The following is a 24314-nucleotide window of genomic DNA, read 5'->3' as shown; positions in this document are numbered from 1 at the left end:
ATGTGTCTGTTCGAGATGCCGGCTGCCCCAGACGTCTCAGTCGAGCTACGTAGGACTAAAAGGCACAAGTTCAGGCTAGTTCTATTTGGCTTAACATTGGTTACTGGGGTGTAGAATTAAGAATGTGCTTATGTCACAAAGGTGTATTTAATGCTAACCTAGTATGCGTAGTTCCTCCCAAAGAGTTCAATGGTTCGTTTGCACATATAAATTCAAATTTGTAATGCTGGCCTATTGTGCCTTTTGTAATAATATGAACAATGGTTGATAATTCATAGAAAATAAAGGCAATTTATGAAATAATTGTATTTAGAATGCAATTGTTTGCTATAGATGCCATGGCAATATAACTCACTTGATGCATGTGCAGTAAACACTCATACTAAACACGCGCTGACAGTGCAGTAGTTTAATCTATCTAATAAACGTTGGAAGTTATGGCTCATTCTCATCGATTTGCTGCCCTTATTATGCAGGCACTTCTAATTTGCAGGTACAACACTATCAAGTAAAAGGTAACTTCAGTACACTATATCGAATGCATTTTCGACGAATATTCTTGATTATGTAAAGAAAACTCTTGCAAAATATGATTACAAACTGCAATTGCCTCCAGTCTAAGTTTGCCCAGTCCAGTTCTATGTGTCATGGACATGTATGGCTGAATTTTTCAGTCCGTCGGCGATATTAGGCATCGACCGAACCTCTTCATCGATTGTCAGGAGCAACACAAAGCCTTACATACATCCGGATATTTCAGGCCGTCTATGCAACTGCACACGTAAAGGAATTTCGCAGACATTTACTGTCATGTTGCAGCCACGTGGCCGTCACGCCGCCTGAACTGAACCTGCTTATCTCGACTATAGAGGTAAGCTGCTCGAGCTTTCGGCCGTGACCTTTCACGACTGATAAACATGGCGACAATACTACCATAAAGTCTCTCGGCATCCTAAAACATCGATACAATATGCGTTTTTTTCACTTTTCTCTCAAATAGATAAAGGAAAAAGAGCTTTAGGAAATCCATCTCGTCTTTAAAAACACAGATCAAGTGTGGGTGCCGAATGAGGTATGCGATCACATATGCTTTTTTATATTTTTGTTTTAAACTCGAACTTTCATGCTCCTAACACATCTAAATCTAATTTTCATTTACTGACAACCGGCTATTATGATGACATTTTTCATGGCAGTGAAAATTCTCATTATTGTGATATTTTTCAAAACTCCTTAAAAATAGTAAATAAATCATGTATCCACCCCTTCAGAACAGAAGCATGGGTTGAGCAGTGTGAGTGGTGCAAGTTCTGGCGAGGTGAAAACGGAGCTATTAGTCTTTCCATACACGTACGTTCAAGAGCGACTGAGAGTTCTCATTGTTGAACGCGTTAGAAATGTTCTACACATCAATAACCCATAGAGTGCTAGAATCAAAATATTACTCTACTTTCATATTTATATATATATGTTTAAAAATAGTAATGTATAGAAGGTAAACACTGATTTTATTACTCTACTTTCATATTTATTACCATAAGATAGCAGGATAAGCTTATTTAAACACGAGTGGTTAATGACCAGAGAAGTCATTGATTTAAATCAATGATTTCTCTGGTCATTAACCACTCGTGTTTCATATTTATATACAGTATATGTTTAAAAAAAGTAATGTATAGAAGGTAAACACTGATTTTGAAATATGTAAAACTAACAAGAATAAATGACGCTCAATTGTAACCATGGGTAAAATAAAAATGTATTCATGCACTTGCCGTAGTCCTTCTGTATTATTAGAGAAGTGAATGTGTAATATCGATAATTCATCTTCGACAGCACCTGCATTTACAATTCACATATGGCCAGACGATCTAGGTATAAGTTGCCTATCAAATCGATGAGCCTCCTTAATTGTTCGTGCCGTATTCATAGGATTTTCATCAAAGCGCAGATAAAGTCATGATATCAGTCGGAGCTCTGACTTGGTCATACGATTTTCATCAGCCAGCCGTTCATATGAGAGGATGATTTGGTATAAAACACTGAGACGTGGCACCACCACTCGACTGAGTCGACTCCACCAGCAGCAGTTGGGGTCCAGCGGTTGTAGCGGGAGTGTGTCGTCGGTTGTGCAGCCATAACAACTCTCGTCGATATTGTTTTGCGTCATATTAAAATAGTATAAATGTATACCGTTATGAATTTTACAAGTGTGCTAGCTTGAAAGGAAATACGCTGTCGTTTCTGTGGATTATTCATAAAAATCTTACTCAGAGAATATTAGATATTCATCCAGCCTTACTAGACACTACTGAGTTCTAAAAGGATATTGCCGCTGACGCTGATTTATGTACTTACTCATCTGCCCTGATTGGATTTCACCAACTATTTTGTTGATCGTTATACGATTTCTGCCTTACTCTACCAGCTGACCTTTATTATCTATTCCCTGATTCAAAGGACTAACTCGCTTCATTCACTTGTGAATGTTTAGCTTAGCAACATTGAAACTAAGTATCACGAGCACCGGCAATCGGCAATCGCCGACTTGCAAGCTCATGACATGTTTGAGCAGCGTGGTCGGGGGTCTGATTATTTTCTCATTAATACGCTTGTACTCGGATGAAGTATTGGCGGCCGGTATAACTTTCAAATGTTAAAATTACTACTATTTATTATGCCAATGGCTTCTCGCAAAAGGTTATAGAGGCCTTCCGTGGCCAGTTAGGGACAATTCAGGGGTGCAGGTTATTCTTTTTTTTTTAGATCCAAAACCTAACTCCATCTGAGGATCGGCAATAGGTAGTCAACTTGTCAAGTCCACGTGTGTGTCAAACGTGTCAAAAAATCGCTAGTTGACAACAAATTCGAGTTTACCCATTTTGTTTTTACATGAAAAAGAAGCCCTTCTCATTTTGGTAGAACCAAGCCGCATAAACGTCAAGTATAATACTTCACTTCAACAAGCCACCTAAAATTTTCCGAAGATGTTGCCATAAAGCGGGGAGTATTATCCATTTAATATCCAAGTGCACTCAATGTAATACCGTACAGCGTTCACAGACGAACACATACCAATATAGACAGTTCCTTTTTAGTTGCAAACTTGCAATCGCCTTTAGAAGAATCAGAATTAACATTGCAGCTCTTTGTATGTATCTATTTCATGTAATTAGTCGCCAAAAATTAAAATGTCGTTGCCTATTAAAAAAGAATTAATTTTTGTTATAGGATATTTGAAAACTACATTTATCTTCATAATTGCACGCAATTAAATCTTGATCGTTGTGATTTACCGCAGTATACCGTAGGTACTCTACTGTTTTTACACGAAAAAAGTCATGCCTTACGTGCATTGATTGTGTTGTGTTAAATTCGTAAAATACTATAAATTCAGTTTAAAAATAATAATACAAATAGAAGTTATTTTTCTATAAAGTTTATACGATGGGTCCTCCAAAAAACTCAAATGACGTCATCTCCGCGCCTACCAGCGGCAACAGCAGCCCGAGGACGCGAAACAAAATGAAGCAGTACTGGCAGGTGATTAAATGAAGCAGTACTGGCAGGTGATTAAATGAAGCAGTACTGGCAGGTGATTAAATGCAGCAGTACTGGCAGGTGATTAAATGAAGCAGTACTGGCAGGTGATTAAATGAAGCAGTACTGGCAGGTGATTAAATGAAGCAGTACTGGCAGGTGATTAAATGAAGCAGTACTTGCAGGTGATTAAATGAATCAGTAATGGCAGGTAATTAAATGGAGCAGTACTGGCAGATGATTAAATGAAGCAGTACTGGCAGATGATTAAATGAAGCAGTACTGGCAGGTGATAAAATGAAGCAGTACTGGCAGGTGATTAAAATGAAGCAGTACTGGCAGGTGATTAAATGAAGCAGTACTGGCAGGTGATTAAATTCGGTGTATAATGTTCTCATACTCTGCGCTGGCTGGTAGGACTCGACATTAAGAAATAAATCGTTCTCGTCCTTCGCTCATTCCTGTTAATGCCAGGATAGTTTTATCTTAAATAGATTAATTTTGTTGCCGCATAACATTGTTTTTTTCCGAAGAAAGAATCTTTTTCCATTTGATTTATTCATTGGTCGTTGGGCTGATCAGACGTAAGAGCTTAGCTGTTTTATACAGGCAATTTGAACCTTGAATATTGAATTATAATTAATCAAAGCTTCTTTCAGTTATTACGACTCTTATCGGGTGAGTTGTGGGTACTCAAGCTGGGTGCCGATATCGGGTGAATCTAAGTGATATATTTTTTCGATTCAAACATAGTATGTTTGAATGATAATTTAAAAATAAAATTTAAATTTTTGATCCAATTCTTTCACTCCACTTTTGCAATGCACTGTCATTCCTCCACTTGGAATAAATTTTCATATCCTGATCGTATTTAATTTATTTAAAGGCGACCTTTTGATGGATGCCTGGTTTTAGAATCGGCATCGTTAACATATAACACTCCGTACCGACTGAAAACATTTGATCAATCATTCATCATCCATGACACTGAACATACAGGGTGATTCACGGAAACTTCATTTTTGTATTTTGCGCCAAGCAGCCAGATATTGTAGGAAAACGGCGGGGAGCATTTCATATCAAAGGTAAGGAAGTTTTGTGTCCCGCCTAGTCAGTTGCCACTATGCATTGGATAAGTGAGCAGCGTGCGTTTGCTATTGAGACGTACTCCTCAAATGCCCTATACATTATCGCTACCGTACTCAACTAGCATTCCGTACTTTATTCCGTATTCGTCCTTCAGGTCCGGGTCCTGATCGGAAATCGATTGTTACGTAGGTGAACACATTTAGGGCAAGTGGAAGTGTAAATGCAAGAGGGTCTAAAAGTCAGCGGACTGCAACAACACCCGAAAACGGAGAGAGAGTTAAAGAGGCGTTAGTGCGTTCTCCACACCTTCTGAGACAACATTTTGCAGATCGCCTCATCTCCTTAAGAGGTGACCTTCTTTGGCCGGCCCGATCTCACGATTTTGTTCCGTGTAATTTCTTTTCATTGGGTTATCTTAAATCAATTGTTTATAATGACTGTCCGAGGACCCAACCTCATTTGAAGAACATACCTACCCCAAGCTATCGCCAACATACCCTTCAATATGCTTCAGCGAGTTGAACGGAACTTCAAAAATCGACTAACTGAATGCTTTGACAATGAGGGCCGTCATTTGTCCGATGTCATCATTAAACATGAGTGATACAAAAATCCAGGTTATATCTTTTTCAGTAAACATTATGTTGTAATGATATCTTTATTAAATCTTTTTTTATCGAGCTTTTAAATCAGGAAGTTTCCGTAAATCGCCCTGTTTTTTGTACATGGTTTACCGGGCATGAGTACTTTATTTAACAATTCTAAATAGAGTAGATACTGAACATTGTTGTTGGTTGGTTTTAAGTTAATTCTTCAGGTAACAATGGTTTTTGTTCAGACGCTACACGACGCTACTCAGCAAGAACGGAGTGCGCGAGCTCACCGCTGTCGACTTCATGGAGTCTTACGTAGAAGAAAACAGGAAGAGGAATGGCCACAACAGCAACATTTCCTTTCTGTGCGCCGACGTCACTGCGTAAGTGTTTGGATTAACTAAATGCATGGTCCTATTTCAGATGAATTGTAACGCAATGTGAACACAGAAAACTGTATTATCCGTAAAGCGATTATTCATTTACTGTGGGCTGACTTTAAATTCCGTGTATGCGGATAAATGTCAGTTACTGGATTGTCGAGGAAAAAATTTATTCATGCCTGGCAACTAGCCGTATTAACATTTACTGTTGCTTCATAGATAGATTTCTTACTGTCCTCGTAATGCTGAATATCTTGGCATTAGCAATAAATACTTATGATGTGATCTCGATGCTGAGTCTAAACAGCTAAGCAAAACTGCAGTAACGACCGGTTATAGGGCCTAGTCATTAGAACAAGAAAATGCCGGAACCAATTGTACCCTATGAACTATGATAGTTGATCTTGAAGGCCATCGGTAGTTTAGCCCTAACATCAACGGAATAATATTCTAGTTTGAACAGATGAGCTAATTCCCGTTATTATGCTTGTGAAAATATTCTAGTTATCACGGCGCTAAACATCTGAACTACGTAGTAAAACTGTGTTTCATACATGAAACCTCAATTATTTTCTTTCTAGATTTATTTTCTAGTAAAATCCTTCACGTTTGTGGATAAATTCTCAAAAAATTTGTGAAATGGAGATTGGACAAGATTTGTGCACTTCCTGAACTTTTAGCAAAAGTGCTTACTTAACAATCCTGAAAATTGGACAAAGTATGTGCACTTGACAATACGGAACATTGGACAAATTTAATGCCTTTGGCAAAACCAAACATAGGACAAATGAATGCATATAATAATGCTAAACATTTGACAAAGTAAATGCATTTGACAATATTAAACATTGACCGAAGTTTTAGCACTTTACGTTGCGGATCATTTTAGTATATTTATTTATTTGATAACACTAAACATTGGTGAAGTGTGTGCACTTGGTACTATCGAGCGTTGGACTCCCTTAATTGGAATGTACCTCGCATGTCCGTGTTTCAGGTATAGGGTTGTTTCTATCAGTTTACTCGCGGCTGCCGATATACAATCTTCGTAGTAGCCCTAGCCATTGTGTTCTGGCTATAATGTATAGATTTATAATTCTAATATATAGAGTTCTGGCTCTCAACATATATGTCGTGTAGAAATTGTCGAATTGCTGATTCTATGGAAGCGGCAGCTAGTTTGCAGAATCTGTAGAATTATTTCGTTGCTGATTCAGAAAATTGGACGTTAGAGTAAGAGTTAGAAGATAAATCGACAGTTAGAAATAGAAAAGGTTAGGTCAAGTTTGGTCAAGTTCCTTTATATTTAAATGTAGAAAAAAACTTGGCTGACTGACCTAACCCTAGATTCCTATAGTAGATACATAAATGCTGATTCTGCAGATTCGGCAAACTGGCTGCCGATTCCATCGAATCGGCAATTCCGAGATTTCGGTACGATATAAATTCACGTACGTCTTAGTGACCGTCACGGTAAAAGCTAGTGTGAGGTCACCCAGCGTTCAGTATAACATATATTTTTTCGATTCTTTCCATTTTTCTATTTAAATTGCAATGAAAATCGTTCGATATCACTGGCTAGATTAAATCACTGATACTTGACAGATTTAGAAAGTTCAGTCGTGCATGAGCAACGGTTTTCGTATGTTATTATTTATGTGTTGCATCTTCATTGATTATTTATAGTAATTTTTTTGTCTGAAATTAGAATGCATATACCATTACAAAATTACTATTATTGTACTGCTTCAGCCGACTCAAGCCTTCGTTGAGTTCGCTGGGCAATCACGTCTACAAGGATTAGCTGACTTCTATGGCCTCCCTGGCTTCTTGTATAACCTGCGCGAAAGCTAATTCTGTAGACATTCTTTTTTCCATATCATCTAAACATAATATGGAACATGAACTATTGGCTAGGCAATTCTAGCGACTTTCTTATTATTAATATAATTTTAGCATAACGTGTAACACGATCTGATGAACGTTGTACTACGGATCCTCTATAATGTTTTGTTTACCATGTCAAACTAAAAAATATTTTTGGGGTGTGTGATATAATACGGTAATAGAAAATTCAAACTCACGAGAAAAAATAAAATCACTGAAGAAAATATTCACTCGTTTTAACAACTTAAGTTTAAAGTTCTGAAGTTAACAAGATTGTCTGCGGACGAGAGAAAGGTCGACCATAAAAGCGATTATATTCAACAGAAAAAAATGGATTGAATTCAGCGTTTTTTTATGGAATTGTTTGTTGTTTTAAATCGAGCATCGAACTCTGATATATGATGAGAAACATATCCTTATTACTACCGTGAAATTTGTCAAAATTTGAAACAAGCACTTGAACGCTCAATGTCACAATTGTATCAAATTATCAGCAGGGCGGTAACTTGACTTACAGGACGAAGCATGTTTGATTTTTCAACCATTTTGTTATACACAGGTGTCTTCAATAAGGATGAAATCTTACACTTACGTAACAATACCTGCTGTAGCTCGCTTCTAATTCTCAACATGTCATCAGCCATAACCCTAACCATACATCAGCCATCATAACCCTAGAATGCTTAGGCGATTTTAGTAAGTTTCTTACTTAATACGTGCACAACACAGGCTAGCCGAATAAGCAACGTATCTTTTGTTGCATCCGTATTTTCAATAAGTTCAATACGTAATACTTACATGACACGGCTGGTTGCCGAATAAGCAACGTATCTTTTGTTGCATCGGTATTTTTAACAAGTTCAATACATAATACTTACATAACACTACTGGCTTTCCGAATAAGCAACGTAATCTTTTGTTGCACCGGTATTGGCTTTTGTTGCACCGGTATTGTCAATAAGTTCAATAAATAATACTTACACGACACGGCAGGCTGGAGTTCGCGGAAGGATCGTTCGACATGGTGTTCAGCAACTGGCTGCTGATGTACCTCACAGACGCCGAAGTGGACGCTCTGCTGCAGCGGGTGCTATCCTGGCTCACGCCCCAGGGGCATCTCTTCATTAGGGAGTCGTGCTTCCATCAGTCAGGTTCAGTTCTCCAAATGCATCAATTACGTGAAGTTGACATTGTTATATCATAGTATTATGTATTGATTAGATGCCCAATTTGTATGCTAAATATTTAGTTTCATTCTATTATATTCTCAAAATGTCATGTTTTCCGTTTACTTCGATTAATTTAATCTGTATGTATTGAATTGTTTTCAGGGTAAAATCTACTAGCGGAGTCCTTTTAATTGTTTGCATATTTCTTTATTCAAAAATATTCAGACGTTGGGATACATTTTTGCTTGGTAATTTTGGTATAAATTCAACTTTTTTATCTTATCAAGCTATATAAATATTTATATTCTTTCGCGTAATGTGCTAAAACCAGACTAACAATGTATTGTATTATTCTTTTTTTTAATTACACTAACAAAACGATGAGAAGTCCATACCTAATCGCTTTGTTCGTTTTAAGTAATGCAAAGAGAATTATATTATGCTAGATTCATGATTTAAAATAAATTCAATAAAACAATGCTGGCGTAGGCAACATGGAGCGTGCTGAGAACCCCACGTCTACTTTATTCGTTTAAGGCAATAAAAACGGACAATAATAATTAAGGGACGATTATTCTGCTGCATTAATGCATAAACTAAATTCAATAAAATAATGTATAATTAAGGGACGATTATTCTGCTGCAATAACGCATAAACTAAATTCAATAAAATAATGCTGACGCAGGCAACGTGAAGCGTGCAGAGAACCCAACGTTCTACCGCTCGCCGCTTCAGTACGCGACGAGTCTCAGCCGCTGCTGTACCCCTCAGGACGACGTCTACCGTCTCGTCAAGGCTAAGAGCATACAAGCCTACATCAACGTTAGCTTCTTATTTAGATTTAGTTATTCGTTTAGCCATATTTCTGATATATTTCTTGAAAAACTTGTAAAATTCCTAGTTAATGTTGAAAATTTTCGTACTGATGAAATGCGTGTGGATGCAAATTCATGATCTGAAATATTCTCACCCTGACATAAATTATATGTCTCTGAAATGCCCCTAATGTCACATATATGCCTAATGCGCCTAATGTTATATGCCTAATGCGCCATTTTAATTATTGTTTTGGCTAATTAATTCAAATATTTATGGAATTAATAACGATGAACAATATTTGCAGCACTACCGCAACCCGAACCAGCTGTGCTTCTTGGTCCAAAAAACCTGTACCGCGTCGGGGGGCGGCGGGGTGGCGGAGCTGGAGCGCCGTCTGAGCGCCGCGACGCTGCTGGAGACCGTCCACGGCGCGGCCTGGGGGTGCAGGGGCGGGGAGGCCGCTGCTCAGGTGCACTGTAGTCTTAAGGCTGTGCTGTGATAAATACTTTAATATGAGTACTGTATTATGAGTGCTGTACTATGTGTACTGTACTATGAGTACTGTACTATATGTACTGTACTATGTGTACTGTACTATGAGTACGGTACTGTACTATGAGTACTGTACTATGTGTACTGTACTATAAGTACTCATAGTATATATATATGTGAGTACTCATATATATACAGTACTCTCGAGTATACTGTGAGTATGTATAAAAATATGGACTATATGTTTGTAACCCCGTCAGCCAATCACAGACGGTGGCCGTACTATCATGAATAGTAAAGTTCTTAAATCCGTTAGTCAATCACTGATTGTGACCGATTTTCACCTAAAAAACCTAAAAATTTTAGTTCTGCAGATATTTATATATTTTGTATGGCACAAATTCATATTTGTGGATAGCACATTGTAAGTTGAATAAATAATTGTAATTTTGTAAATTGCAAATCACATCTGGCACCATATTTATGTATATGGATACCGTATATTCATTTGCGTATATACCGTATATTTATGTACGTCTGTTTATACCGTATATTTATGTGCGTATATATACCGTATATACCTATATGTGCGTGTATACCGCATATTTATGTGCGTATATACCGTATATTTATATGCGTATATACCGCATATTCATGTTTGTGTATGCCGTGTATTTGTATACGTGGGTAGCCGTATTCTAATTAATATGGCCACGACCAGCTGTTGGCGGGGAGAGGAGACAGCGTGCGCGGCAAGACGGTGCTGGACGCAAACTGCGGCACCGGGGGACTTGTGACGCTGCTGGCCCACCAGGTGACGTGGGACAAACCTGGGCCTATACTTTCAAAAAAAGTTATGAGATCGTGAGTTCTTCAGCCAATAAGTATAGGCCTAGGGGCCTATACTTTCTAAAAAAGTTGAGAGATCGCAAGTTCATCCGCCAATAATTATAGGCCTAGAGGGCCTATACTTTCAAAAAAAGTTGATAAATCGTAAGTTCATCCGCCAATTGTTGACGGCCTTTCAAGCAAAATCCACCAACTGTAGACAAGAAAATAGAGCGTAAGTACTTACGTTCATTTAGCGAGTTTTGAAATGGCCCCTGGGCTGGCAGCCGAAATGTTTGTTAGAACACGTCCAGAAATGCTTGTTATTACGTCGATCAAAATGTCTCGCTAGAACCACGTTTAAAAATTCATGCCATTACTACGTGCAGTAAAGTTGGCTTGAACCACGTTCAGAATTGCATGCTTTAACCCAGTAAGTTCCTGAACACGTGATTGTTATAAATTGATCACGTCTGGCTCTAAATATTGTTGTTAGTTAACAGCTAGTGTGTCCACAGGGCGCTGCTAGGGTGGTGGGGCTTACCTCCAGCGCCGTCAACCTTCACTTGGCGCTCCTCCACCTCGGCTCCAAAGGCCAAGAAATCATCACCAAGGTTTGCAATTTTTCTTTGCTTTAGTATGCTTATTTATGTAGTATGGATTTATCCATTCAATTGTTATTAAACCAAATTTTCAAGCATGTGATTCTTTATTTTCATTTTGTTGTAAGAGACAACTAAATATAGAAAATCAGAGTCAACTTGTCTACTGACGGTAATTCTTGTTACCAGGCTTTTGGATACTTAGAGCATTTGTGATTGTTAATTTATCCGTATACATAGAATTAACGACGGGGGAAATTACATCTCTGCATACGAGCATTCCATTGAAATTATCCCCTTGACTAAATTACTTTAAAAATATCAATTGCATTTATCATATTCTCTCGATATTTCTTAATATTTTCTAAATAGAGGATTCAAATGTATAGTTGTCCAATATAACCACTTGGGAGATCATAATTAGACTGGTCGTTGCCGTACTATGTCTTACACTAATACAAGGACTGCAATTTGTCATATAATACTTTTTATTGAGATTATTCTTGTTTCAAAAGTTCTTCACATATTTACATTAATTTAGTATCTTTCACACGATCGTCAAATTTCAGACTTTCTTTGAGTTGAGTTCGTTGCTGGAGTGGCAGCGCCGTGACAAGTTCGACATCGTCTGCGCTCACGACCTGCCTCTCGATCAACTCAATGGCCCTCATGTACTGGCGAAACTAAAGGTAAATTTTATTAGTTTTATGATCGTGATCAATAATCATGTCTTTCTCGTATTTCCTTTAGAAAAAAGTCTTGTGAATTAAGTCAATGGCCCTCATGTACTGGCTAAACTAAAGGTAAATTTTATTTGTTTTATAATCATGAACAATGCGTAATCATGCCTTTCTCGTATTTCCTTTAGAAAAAAGTCTTGAGAATTAAGTCAATGGCCCTCAAGTATTTGCTAAACTAAAGGTAAATTTTATTTGTCTTATGATAATGCACGATAATGAAGGCTTTCTCGTATTTCCTATAGAAAAAAGTCTTGTGAATTAAGTCAATGGCCCTCAAGTATTGGCTAAACTAAAGGTAAATTTTATTAGTTTTATGATCATGAACAATAATCATGCCTTTCTCGTATTTCCTTTAGAAAAAAGTCTTTTGAATTAAGTCAATGACCCTCAAGTATTGGCAAAACTAATGGTAAATTTCATTTCCCGTATGATAATGAACGGTATTGAAGGCTTTCTCGTATTTCTTTTATAAAAAGTTTTGTAGTAATGGAATTGGAAATAGTAATTTTCGATCATCGAAAGCGATATGGAATGCATGCACCAGTTCTTTTGAATGTGGACGTTTAGGACATCCATATTAATTTCATTGCTTCTCGTTTTCAGACGTTACTGAAAGAAAGCGGGCAAATGTTCATTTCTGTCTGCACTTCCGACATCGCAACTGCAGGTGTGTTATCTATGTATTAAATTTTTTCTTCAAAAAAATTAAAGCCAGATTTATTATCCATTATATTTTATTTAAAAATCCACGAATCTCTTATCGCAGAAAGGATAAGAAAAAAAAATTATTGGCGAAGAATGTCACCATGATATAATCTTTGTCGCGTTAAAGACGGAGGAATTTAAATCAAGGCAAAGGTCATTACGGAAACTGACATCCTTGCTCCCTTGGAATCCTTCCATCACCGATGCATGACGATTGTATCATTTATGGGACTTTGTTCCCTATTCTTGCGTAAAAAAGTGTATTTAATATTGTTGCTTTATATCATCTGCATTTTTCGGTCGTTTGTTTTACCAGGAACATTATTATGCCCAATATTCACCCTCATGTCCACCATCAGATTTGGTCAGCGCGGCCGAGCTGAAAGCCATGGCTGCCAAAGCTGGCTTCTCCAGGGTTGAGACAAGCACGAACACTGAATTTCTGCCTGCGATTGTGAAGGAACTTTCGGGATGTCAAGTGAACAACAATGCGACCGCTGGCTTGCCTCATGTTCACCGCCAAGAGTTCATCGAAGAACTTCAGTTGACGGTAAGAATTGCCAGTGATTGATGTTAATTGCTGACTGATGCACGCCCTGACGGTTGGACGGTGCTGACGGTGCGGACGTTAATTTTGAATACGGTACGACTTGGAAAATTATTTAAAATAATATTTTGTGAGAGTTCTGATTATTTCTACAAATTAATTTACGGTTTCTTCGCATCATTGAGCTAAAAATTTACTACTCAATTATTCAGTATAATATTTGTCAGAGTTCTGATCATTTCTACAAATTAACATTCGGTTATTAATACATGGGCATGAAAAACAGAGCTTGAATTCTTCAGTTCAGTTCAATTAACTCACAGGACCAATGCAATTTACTTGCAACATTACATAAAAGCATAACGTTTCATTTCCAGCGAATAATTTATCATTGTAGGTTATTGCTAGCTATTTCTACAATTGCTAGCAACGTCGCTCACTAGTCGAGTTATACCTGAACGGCTAACTTGTCTTTCATTTCCCTCGCAGGTGGAAAACGTCACCAAAGGCCTGCAACAACTTACGATTCTAACAGCAACCATTTAAATGCCAATATGCTAGTGGAAACTCCGAAGCTTGTGCGAAAGTACACACTCGTTCATTTTTAACATAGAATTTATCTAAATTTGCTTCTTTCTTTTTAGCATTCTTTTCTCGTATCGTCATCGTAATAGGGAACAAATTTTCCTTGTTTATTGTTCCGTATATATTCCAAGATATTTTAATGCCCTTATTATGAGTAATGGGAATACGACTACGCAGAATAATGCCTACGATCACAGGCAATGAGTAAAAGAAATGCATAATGGCAACGCTATGCAAAAATGACTGTTACGCAACTTCCCTTTGCCTTGATATGAAATTTAAATAGCTAATTCTGTATTCAGGGAAATAGCCCGCAATATCATGAGAGATTCAAAAGGTTTTGAACGATGCATTAATTTAAGAACTGCTTTGACATATTTAATTAAATAAATTTCATGAGCATTTGGCCCACTTTATCTTAGTTAAGTCCATCCTGGTGTGTAGATGAAGAGGATGTAATCGAGATGTAGCTGATTATGAAAAATGTATTTTTTACATGTGAGGCGACTGACTGCTGCGAAATCTTGCTGAAATGTCTAAGCTGAATATTTTACTTTGTAAAGGCAAGTAAATATATTAATCTAATGATGTTCACATTATTTTAGATGCTTGATCATTTATGGGACCAACCAATGAATATAAATGACTGTTTGTGTTTCTCTGAGTTATTAACTTTTTATCAAATAACACTTTACAAAGATTCATCGCAAAGCTTAGCGCCTGTGATCAATTAATGTCAAAACACATGTACTATTGTCAGGCCAACTCATTTGTTTCTCAATAAGAACGGTCAGTTATGTCTGTCAATAAGTTATGCACACGACAGTTGTTTACGTTGAATGTATACCTCCACAGTGAACGTTACTTGTGTTAATTTCTACTTACTGGGCATTGTTATTTGTATGGAAAATTTCGTGTGCATCTTCTGTGTAACATTATTCTTTTTGAATGTTTGTAGCGCCTGTTCATAAAATAACAATAATTATGTCTTATTTTGCGGCGTATATTCTTCACAGTCTCGGACAGGGCCTATACATTCAAAAAAAAGTTAAGAGATCGTAAGTTCATCAGCCAATCATTGACGGCCTTTCAAGCAAAATCCACCAATCATAGACAAGAAAATAGAGCGTAAGTACTTACGTTCACTTAGGGAGTTTTGAAAGTATGGCCCCAGGCCTTTCATGTCAGCGGGAGTGCCTTACATTAGACGAGAAGATTATATTTCAACTGGATTCTTGACTGTAAATGTTCGAACTACAGTACCTATATAATCTAGAATATAAAATGTCCTTGAAAATATGCGTATCGGAGTCATTTTTATTTTGAGTGTAGTGCTTTTGTTCTTACTTTGATATCAATTTAATAATCGTACTTGAAAGAAGTCTTAATTAAAAAGAAAAAATTTCTCAAGATTATTATATTTTTAGTTCATAATCTAAACATGTGTCCGAGATATAGGCGTTGTGGATACAAATGTGTTCCTCTGCTGTGAACGCATTTTAAGGGAAAAGCTCGATTGCTTTCGCACTTGTTTTTAGGAATAATAATTCACTAAATAACTGTGATGGTCGTTCATGATCTGAGCTGCATTTGTCTTCTAGATGTGCCACGCTAAGTGTTCTCGCATACTTGAATGTATTGCATATATAAGTCTTACTCATTTATTCCTACGCGTGCAATCAATTACGTATGGTTTCCCTACAACTTAATTAAGTACACTTACCTCCCTATGATTCCTGGAGATGACAAATTTCTTCAGAACTACGATGCGCAGAACTGTGCTCAGAACTGTCATGAGCACCTGTATGGCTTCTCATGTACATCGGGCGGCTAGTCTCAGCATGGTACTAGATGTTCGCCGTGAATCTGGCTATCTTCAATTAATCCCTCAATTTTCATTTAATTATTTAACTTATACAATAAACTCTAGTTGCGCAACCTTTATCCACATCATATCATAGCATAATTGGGAAAAATTGTATAAGTGTTCAATCCATATTTCGACGGCACTTTCCTGATCGGATGTTTGATGTTCGATCGGATGTTTGATCGGTGCTTTCTCTTGTCCACCCTGGATACGGCGTACGATCCTTCTAATTGGTGATTGATGGCATTGGTATTGATAGGCTACCGAATATTATAAGGTATTATCTAACTAATTAATTACCTAAAGTTGAAGTGCCTCCCTGCTGCCTATGCTATTTTCACATCAATGCTCTTGCAGACCAAACGTGACCAGAAGAATCTTGTAAAATTGTAACGGGTACAGATAAATTTACTTATAGTGCGTAGAATGTGTCAATTCTTATATATTTGTTACACTTTTTCACAGTTTAATGTCAATGCCGTTTACCAGAATTATATAACGATACAATAAGTGTTCAGCAAAACTCGTGCTTTATTTTTTCCCTTTCACTTCCATTTTTGCATTTTTATGAATGCTGCGCCATCAGAAAAATGTTCAAAAATTCAAGCCAAAATTTAAAAATATTCTTAAAAACTTAAAAACATTATGCATGACTCAAACTGGAGTGATTAACAAAAAATACCTATGTAATTATTAACATTCAAAGTAATAACTCCCATTAATCTTCGAAAATATTACGTTTATAACAGGTAAAAATTAATGCCAGACTGAATCTCTAATAGTTTGTCATTAATTTTCCAGTCACAATTCAATACATTTTTGAATGAACATTAGCATGAACAATCAACCTCACATTGTCGATAAAATTTAATGTATTCGAATGTCTTTTGATCAGCTTGTACTGGATTAGTTATTACCTAATGAAGGTAATATTTAATGCATATCGATGGCCTAATATCAACACATGTCACGTTTGCAGCTTACATTAAACTCTCTACGAATATAGTTCTTTAGTTCTTGCAAATGATGCTGAAAATAAGTACAAAACCATGTTCTCAACCGTAGTTTGTACCCGAGCCTTTCGAAAAAAATGCAACTTACGGTATCAGCGGGAGGTTCTGGATATGTCAGGACAGCCTATGACATTTCATCCAACAGGTTAGGTTCCGATCAATGCTGCCTCACTCAACTAATCCTATTCGAAGCCCTTTGTTTTCAGTGGAGACCATGTACCTGTTAGATGTTTCTTATCCGCATTTGCCTGAATAATATATACGCATAAATCATTATTCGTATAGTTAGGCAGGAATTCATAAGTTTTGAAAGCTTGATTGAAGACCAGAGAATTTTTTTAGCAACATATTTTTTGTTTTCAAATGGTCGAACTGAGCAGAAATGAAGCCAAGTAAATTGTTAATAAATAATTTTCTCTTATCTTCAATTAAACTTCTATGAACTTAAATCAATAAATTTATGAAGCTGGTGCAGATTATAAACGGTAGATATTATCATTTCTGTGAGCATTCATTGTGTTGTCCGAGAAGAGCAAGGCCAAGGTCACGACAGGCGCACCGAGTTCAAGGTCACCTATCGAGCAACATGCGTTACGTGTACAGTCCTCCAAGGTCACTCAACTCGGACGTCAACGTTGTACCTCTGGTAACAATAAACTATGTTTGCAACAATGTGTACATTCCAACTGAAATTTTATCGAGTCTTTCCAAGAAACTTAAACATACAAATCCACGTGGAATCATATGAAACCCTTACAGTACAAATTAATCGTATTTTTTTTATTAAAGATGCAAACCTAATCGTACGATGATAGTGTTGTTATCTTCTGTTTGCTGTGCATCTATGTTTATCGATTTGGTTATCCAGTATCTGTGTAGAAAGTCGAGTGGATGGCTTACATGTGATGTCGTGTAGTGACCAAACTCTTCATGAGTATCAGGCACCATGTGCTATCTCGCCGGCATAAGTTTGCTATCGGATTTCCTTGGAAATATTCCATCACACGGTAAACCTTAAGTGACGATTCCATTCAATAAAAGAATAGTTAACTTCGATTCGTCACATAATTTAATTTCAAGATGATTGGAAGGGTGGTGAAATCATAGGTGTTTCAGTCGCACGAGTAATGTTTGCCACAAAATTTACTCCGTCATTGATCACGTGATTTTGAGCTCAAGTGATAGGCCACGTGGCCGCCTTAATGCGAACACGTGATCCACACTCGGTGTTCCATAAACCAGTTTAGGCAAGCAAATCAGCCCAGCAACAACTCGCCTCCGCTCGACACAGGTTCACCATCAAGCTTAATGAGCCGGCACTCCCGAACTCGGGCGAAATGTTCTGATAAGAGATAACTAATGGAAGCTCTTGCCGTCGCTGAAGGATGAATTTTTACGTATATTATGTGACACCTCATTTTTCTGTGTTTCAATAAGAATCACGCTTTTTTGAGAGCTGAAAATGTGTATAGATCGCTTGCATATTTTGAGACTTCGAACGAATTAACGCTGATTGTGATCAGGTGCATACCATGGTTGAATTAGTCCATGGGTGCATACCGTCCTGACATAACACGTGGCACACCTGTAGCCAACCATGCCTGTAGCCACATGTGTGTGATGGAATCTCCGAAACGCAGGCCAGGAGGCAGCAGCTGTCATAAGTACTAGGGACGGCGAAGTCAATATAGGCTAGCACCGAGAGGGACTAGCACTAGGGAGACCGGAGAAGTGTTGCCTCACTTGCCTGTGCTTGCGTTGGCTCAGTTCGGCTGCTTCTGCAATCGGCATTCGGCAGTAGTCATGCGGCTGCTATAGCGGGCGGTGGTGTTTGTGGGTGATGGTGTTCGAAGTCAATAGTTTACCGACCGTTATTATTGTCATTCAGTAAAACTTAGGGTATACTTTTTCAAACCACAACTCAAATATTTGTACATGTTTTCCATCGTTTGCTCAACCTGAAACAGGAGGAATTTGCCTTTTTATCAATTTGTGCAATGGCCTAAAGTAAAGTTACAAACGCACAGTTACGCGTGACAAACTGACAACCGTAATTTTCTGCCGGATTGTCTTAGGTTTTGCATCAGTAGATTCACTGTCGTTTTTAGTAGGTTTTATGCCTGCGTGTTATGATGCAGTTTGTTCACTGTTTCATGAATTGTTTCTGCTTTAGACTTCCTATTTACAGGAGTTTTACATATGCTTTAGAATGTCGCTAATAACATAACATAGTGATGTCTGCGCTGAAGTGTAGGCCTGATGTGGCCTGTCGCCGATTCTTTTCCTTTTCGTGCCTTGTTCATAGANAGTAAAAAGCGCCTCGTGTGAAAAATTGCGCTGTAAATACTGCCGCGACATTTTTGACGCGCGCAGTATCTACTGCCCTGTGTGAAAGGGGCTTAAGTCCTAATATCTTGCAGTAGATATGTTGAGTCTGGAGTCATCGTTTTAAATCGCTAAACCGCGTCCTTCTATTTTTACTTTTTTGTATTGAACAAATTTTGTTTAACTATTTGATTACATCTGCAAACTCGTCTTCTAACTTCCTCAATTTGTTCAAATTGTCACCGTACTTCTTTTCTCATTAGCGCATCAGTCAAGACGGTGAAAGTTGCCATCCAACAGAACGGTTTATCTCATTAACGATTATCAGCGTTGAAAATGTTTCTCGGCAGTTTTGAAAAAAAAATATACCAACATAAGAAGCTATTTTAAATCAGCATTAGGTTTTGTGGGGGGGCTGACGAATTAAGTATTGCTTGTTCATCATTTATGAACGCTTCAGCAGTCACAAACTCAGCTTCCCCACAGCTAAACTCGTATTATAGAATCTAGTTAAATATCAACAAGTTTCATTCGTAGTTAATTCGCTCTTGTTTGATGGCCTCTCCAACCACACAAGACACAAGGCCTCTCCAACCATACAAAACACGAGGCCTCTCCAACCACACAAGACACAAGGCATCTCCAACCACACAAGACCTCTCCAACCACACAAGACACGAGGCCTCTCCAACCAACCATACAAGACACATGGCCTCTCCAACCATACAATACACAAGGCCTCTCCAACCACACAAAACACAAGGCCTCTCCAACCACACAAAACACAAGGCCTCTCCAACCACACAAGAGACAAGGCTTTTCAACCACACAAAATACAATTTTAACAAAAAAGCTCGCCCGTTACAGGAGTTCTGTGAGCGACTGAAGCTGGAGCCGGGACAGTATGTGCTAGACGTTGGCTGCGGTACAGGAGGGTCCGCATTTTACATGGCGGAAACATACGGCGTCCGAGTCCTTGGAGTCGACTTATCCAGTCATATGGTTCAGATCGCCAATGAAAGACTCAGCAAAACATCTCCGGATGTTCAACAGAAGGTTTTGAAGTGTTTATAATGCAGTTTTCTGTCATAGAATGTATCATTAAAACCTGTAATGAGAAGAATTTTTAGTTCAGTATTAGGCATGCGGACATCTCTGTTCTATAGGATCATGGATCGGTGCCCATATACTGTTTCAGTTTACGACGTTTGTGTCTTGTAAATATATATGTTCATATATGATCGGTATGATGCAAAATATTGGTTTACAGGTATTATATTTATAATAAAATAATAATATAACGGAGTCAGCGTAGAATTTTGGGACAAAGGGCCTGTTGCCGATTCTCGACATTGCATAATTTTTACTGCTTACTGCGAGTCTCGAACCCGGTACTCGCTACTCCAAATTTTGTGCAGTGAGTCTAATTGAACTCTAACCACTCGGCTATCATGCCGAATAAATTTTGATACTGAACCGCTAGTCAATAATACCTACCCATGAACTTTTCATTAAAAACCAAATTCTTAATAATTCATCTCGCGGTTAAAGAAAAATAAGAGATGAAATGTATACAATCATGATCTAATTTAAATCCATAAACATAACTATTTACCAACTTGCAGGTACAATTCAAAATCGAAGACATCATGAAGAGTTCGTTTCCCGCGAACAGTTTCGACGTGATCTACTCCAGAGACACCATCCTTCACATTCCTAATAAGGAAGAACTTTTCGCCTCGTTGTTTGTACGTATGAAATCCTTTTAAAAATTCCTCTATGAAATGAACTCTAGCAAATTAACGTGTTAGCACGTGTGTGGTATTATTTACTGACTAAAACTAAAATTATTGCTCTCAAATGATGAGAACGATCGTCTAACGACTACGGTACCGTATACATTATTTTATTTGTCTAGAAAATATTTTTACATCTTTACTCGCTTTAGTTGATGTTATTTTATATCGTATATAAAATTAAGTATTATTTATAATAACGTTGATTGCAAACTATCGTATTTTAATTATTAAAACATATTTCAGTATTTTTTAAGGTCTCAGAACGATTGCAATATTTACTGCCTTCAGTCGGGCAAAAAATGAAATAAAGTATTCAATACCCGAGTCAACCAGACGTTTCTTTGCTTATAGGGAGAAAGCGTTGCATGAAATGAAAATGCAAAGATTGTACTTGAATTTATTCGTCAAACAGAAATTTTTGAAGCCTGGAGGAACGATTCTCATCACCGACTACTGCAGAGGCGACCAAGCGCACAGTCAGCAGTTTCTGGATTACGTCAAACAAAGAGGCAAGAATTTATGATGAGTATTCAAACGTTATTTTTAATTTATTTATGGAGCGAACTTGGAGTTTCATTTTATGACATTCGAAAATTTTTTATTTTGCTTTATTCTGAACGAAAAATTAATTCTTTAATAACACATCATTATCATTTGTGCTACCATTAATTTGATCCTCCAATCTCCTAATTCATTTGTACGTCCATCAATATTAAAATGATCATTTTCGCTAACAGGAATAAGATATTTTAAAATCCTAACTGATTTTACTATCTAACAGAAAGTACTTTTACTTTCAATTACCTTTCTTTCACAACATGATTGTTTTAGCTGCTAGGAAAAATATTCGTTCACCCATTTTAGCTGACTGCCAGACTATCTGGTAAGTTTATTATTTATGTTACTACGAATACGATCCTTTGCCCGTGGTCTGCTAGAATATGAACTTCACCCATCTTAGCTGACTGCCAGACTATCTATAATAAGTTTATTATTTATGTTCCTACGAATACGATCTTTTGCCCGTGGTCCAGGCTACGATCTGCGCACCGTGAAGGAGTACGGCAAGATCCTGCAGGACGCAGGCTTCACGGGCGTTGATGCCCAGGATGCAACTGCGCGATTCATCGCCATCTTGGGCGAAGAACTGGCTCGGTTTGAGCCTACTAAAAAGACCTTCATTCTGGTGAGTTGTTACACAGTTATCAAGACAAAAATAACGTAAATTGGTTATAGTATTCAAATAATAAATACTAAGCTATTTGCTAGGCAGTGCTTGGATATATCTGCCAGTATTCGACCATAGGTTGCGAGTAATTATTTCTTCGTTGTCGGCCAGAGTGTAAATAAAGTTTTTTTTTAATTGGAAATAATTATTCTTGTTTATCTACAAGGTCGTTTATAGCTAGGAGATAATAGTTTGCAGGATAAGGAGATAATAGTTTAAATTCCACGTTTGCAGGAATTCAACGAGCAGGATTACCTGGACATCGTGGAGGGCTGGAAGGCGAAGCAAGTGCGCTGTGCAGCAGGAGATCAGGCCTGGGGGTATTTCTTTGCACGGAAGTAAATGCAATCTCTTCATGAGCTGCTAATTTCAGGAAACGAAACTCTTCGTAATCTGCTAATTTCAGTAAATTAAACCATCCGTAAGCTCTGAATTAAAAAACACTCTCCGTAAGCTGCGAAACTCAGTAAACGCGAGTAAATTGCGTAGCAAAATATACGTTCTACAAAGGGCAAGCTCACCTCTTCTCGGTCAGAAGTTATCTGGGGCGTGCTGCAACACTTTTAGTTCATATAGTTGAATATTTTATAATTTTTGTTGGGTGACCTATAGCTGTTCTTTGACTATCCATTGTACAATCGAGATTTAACTATTAAGATTCAACGAATTTTATCAATTCATCAGCAAGGGAATTAGTCAAAGTGAACGAATTTCAGCGACATTTCTGTAATAGCTTGTAGAAATTAAATGAACAATGGTTCATGCCCGAGTTGAACCTGTCGAGCCTCTCTCTTAAATTCTATTAGAGGAGAGCGATGTCTATATTTTAGCAGTTCGGCATGGCCAAGGAGAGTTAATTTCTCGACGCGGTAGGACGGTCTAGAGGAAAGTAATTGAGTTTGAGTAGAATAGTTCATAAAAATGTTGAATTATACTACACATTATTATCAATTTTAAATCCAGTTTGTCTCTAAATTTCGGTTCAGCATTAGGTTATAATTTTACTTGTTCTTAATGTACACTTTATTGCGCCAAAGGCATCGTTCCAGTGACTATTGCAATACATCTTATGTCTTACGGTTTTAATTAATTAAGTATAACTTAGCGTCCCATGACATTATAGTTCCTGCAGAATATTCATTATCATGAATGCCACCGAAGTTCAGAGATGACATTTACAGTTACTGAATAATTTGATGTTCCTGTTAATCGGAATTAGGCTGACCAATTTTTTTTAGCTACATTCCGCCTTGAAGTGCTACAAAGAAGGAAGTGCTTCCGCCTTGAAGTGCTATACGTTGCTATGTGAAGAGATTCTGAATGATATATTTTGCCGAAAAATTTCATATTTCTGTCTCACATGATATTTATCAATTGTATGCCTTCGAACGAAAAATGATGTTTAAAAAATCATGTAGGTTATTTGTTTTAATACAAATTGCAGTGAAAATTGCATTTTCTTTATTTATATCTCATCTGGAAACTCAAAAGAAGGGGCTACAGTGCTGGCTAAAAATTAGAGGGCTCTGTTAGGCCTCGCAACGAAACTGCAAGCCAGCCTGGAGCTGCATAAAATAACACAGAATATAACTAAAACATACATTCTAGTGCGTTTCAACATCTCCACAAGCCAATGAGCACTTAATGGTTCAGAATATGCGAGTACCACGATACGACATGAATTATGATTTCCACATTAATTACTGATCACCCTGTTCATTTTATAATTTAATTTTATGTGTTTTTAAATGAAAAGGTTACAATTTCATTCGCAGACAACCTATCGACAAGTACCACTACGAACATTGACATGTACCGGTAGACCCTGCACCGCTAACCTCTTGTCTACTTTGAATTAAAGGAACCGCCTGCTGGACGAAATGGGAGCCAGTCGATGCAGTGTACCTCGATTTTGTCAAAGCATTTGACAATGTTCCACATGAGCGGCTGTTGCGTAAAATGAAGTCTTTGGAAATTGCGAGTAATGTAATCGAATGGATTAGAGATTTTCTAGTAGGGAGACGACAACGTGTCAGTATTAATGGGACCAAATCAGACTGGGCTTCAGTGCGCAGCGGCGTGCCACAAGGAAGCGTTCTCGG

The 24314-nt window shown here is 37.6% G+C and overlaps 1 protein-coding gene across 1 annotated transcript; it reads left to right on the top strand.

Moving 5' to 3' along the window:
- LOC108679834 (phosphomethylethanolamine N-methyltransferase) lies at positions 1 to 23658 on the top strand. The gene is made up of 15 exons (XM_018168561.2): positions 1 to 74; positions 5468 to 5605; positions 8486 to 8643; positions 9348 to 9484; positions 9786 to 9950; positions 10695 to 10787; positions 11320 to 11415; positions 11973 to 12092; positions 12747 to 12810; positions 13208 to 13398; positions 20053 to 20241; positions 20811 to 20933; positions 21397 to 21493; positions 22019 to 22170; positions 22447 to 23658. The coding sequence occupies exons 1-15, from the start codon at positions 1 to 3 to the stop codon at positions 22552 to 22554; spliced, it is 1905 nt and encodes a 634-aa protein (XP_018024050.1). The 3' UTR covers positions 22555 to 23658.
- The last annotated feature ends 656 nt before the right edge of the window (positions 23659 to 24314 follow it).

This window comes from Hyalella azteca, unplaced genomic scaffold (genome assembly GCF_000764305.2).
Source record: "Hyalella azteca isolate HAZT.00-mixed unplaced genomic scaffold, Hazt_2.0.2 contig17921, whole genome shotgun sequence".
NCBI lineage: Eukaryota > Metazoa > Arthropoda > Malacostraca > Amphipoda > Hyalellidae > Hyalella > Hyalella azteca.
The sequence above is the reverse complement of the archived record's forward strand: the minus strand, read 5'-3'. Positions and strand labels throughout refer to the sequence as shown.

Bases quoted from the DNA above. Each gene is read 5' to 3' on its own strand.
- LOC108679834 (XM_018168561.2), top strand. From the start codon at position 1: ATGTGTCTGTTCGAGATGCCGGCTGCCCCAGACGTCTCAGTCGAGCTA. The intron at 8,644-9,347 runs GTTCAGTTCTCC...ATGCTGACGCAG, and splicing joins GTCGTGCTTCCATCAGTCAG to GCAACGTGAAGCGTGCAGAG. The intron at 9,951-10,694 runs GTGCACTGTAGT...GGCCACGACCAG, and splicing joins GCGGGGAGGCCGCTGCTCAG to CTGTTGGCGGGGAGAGGAGA.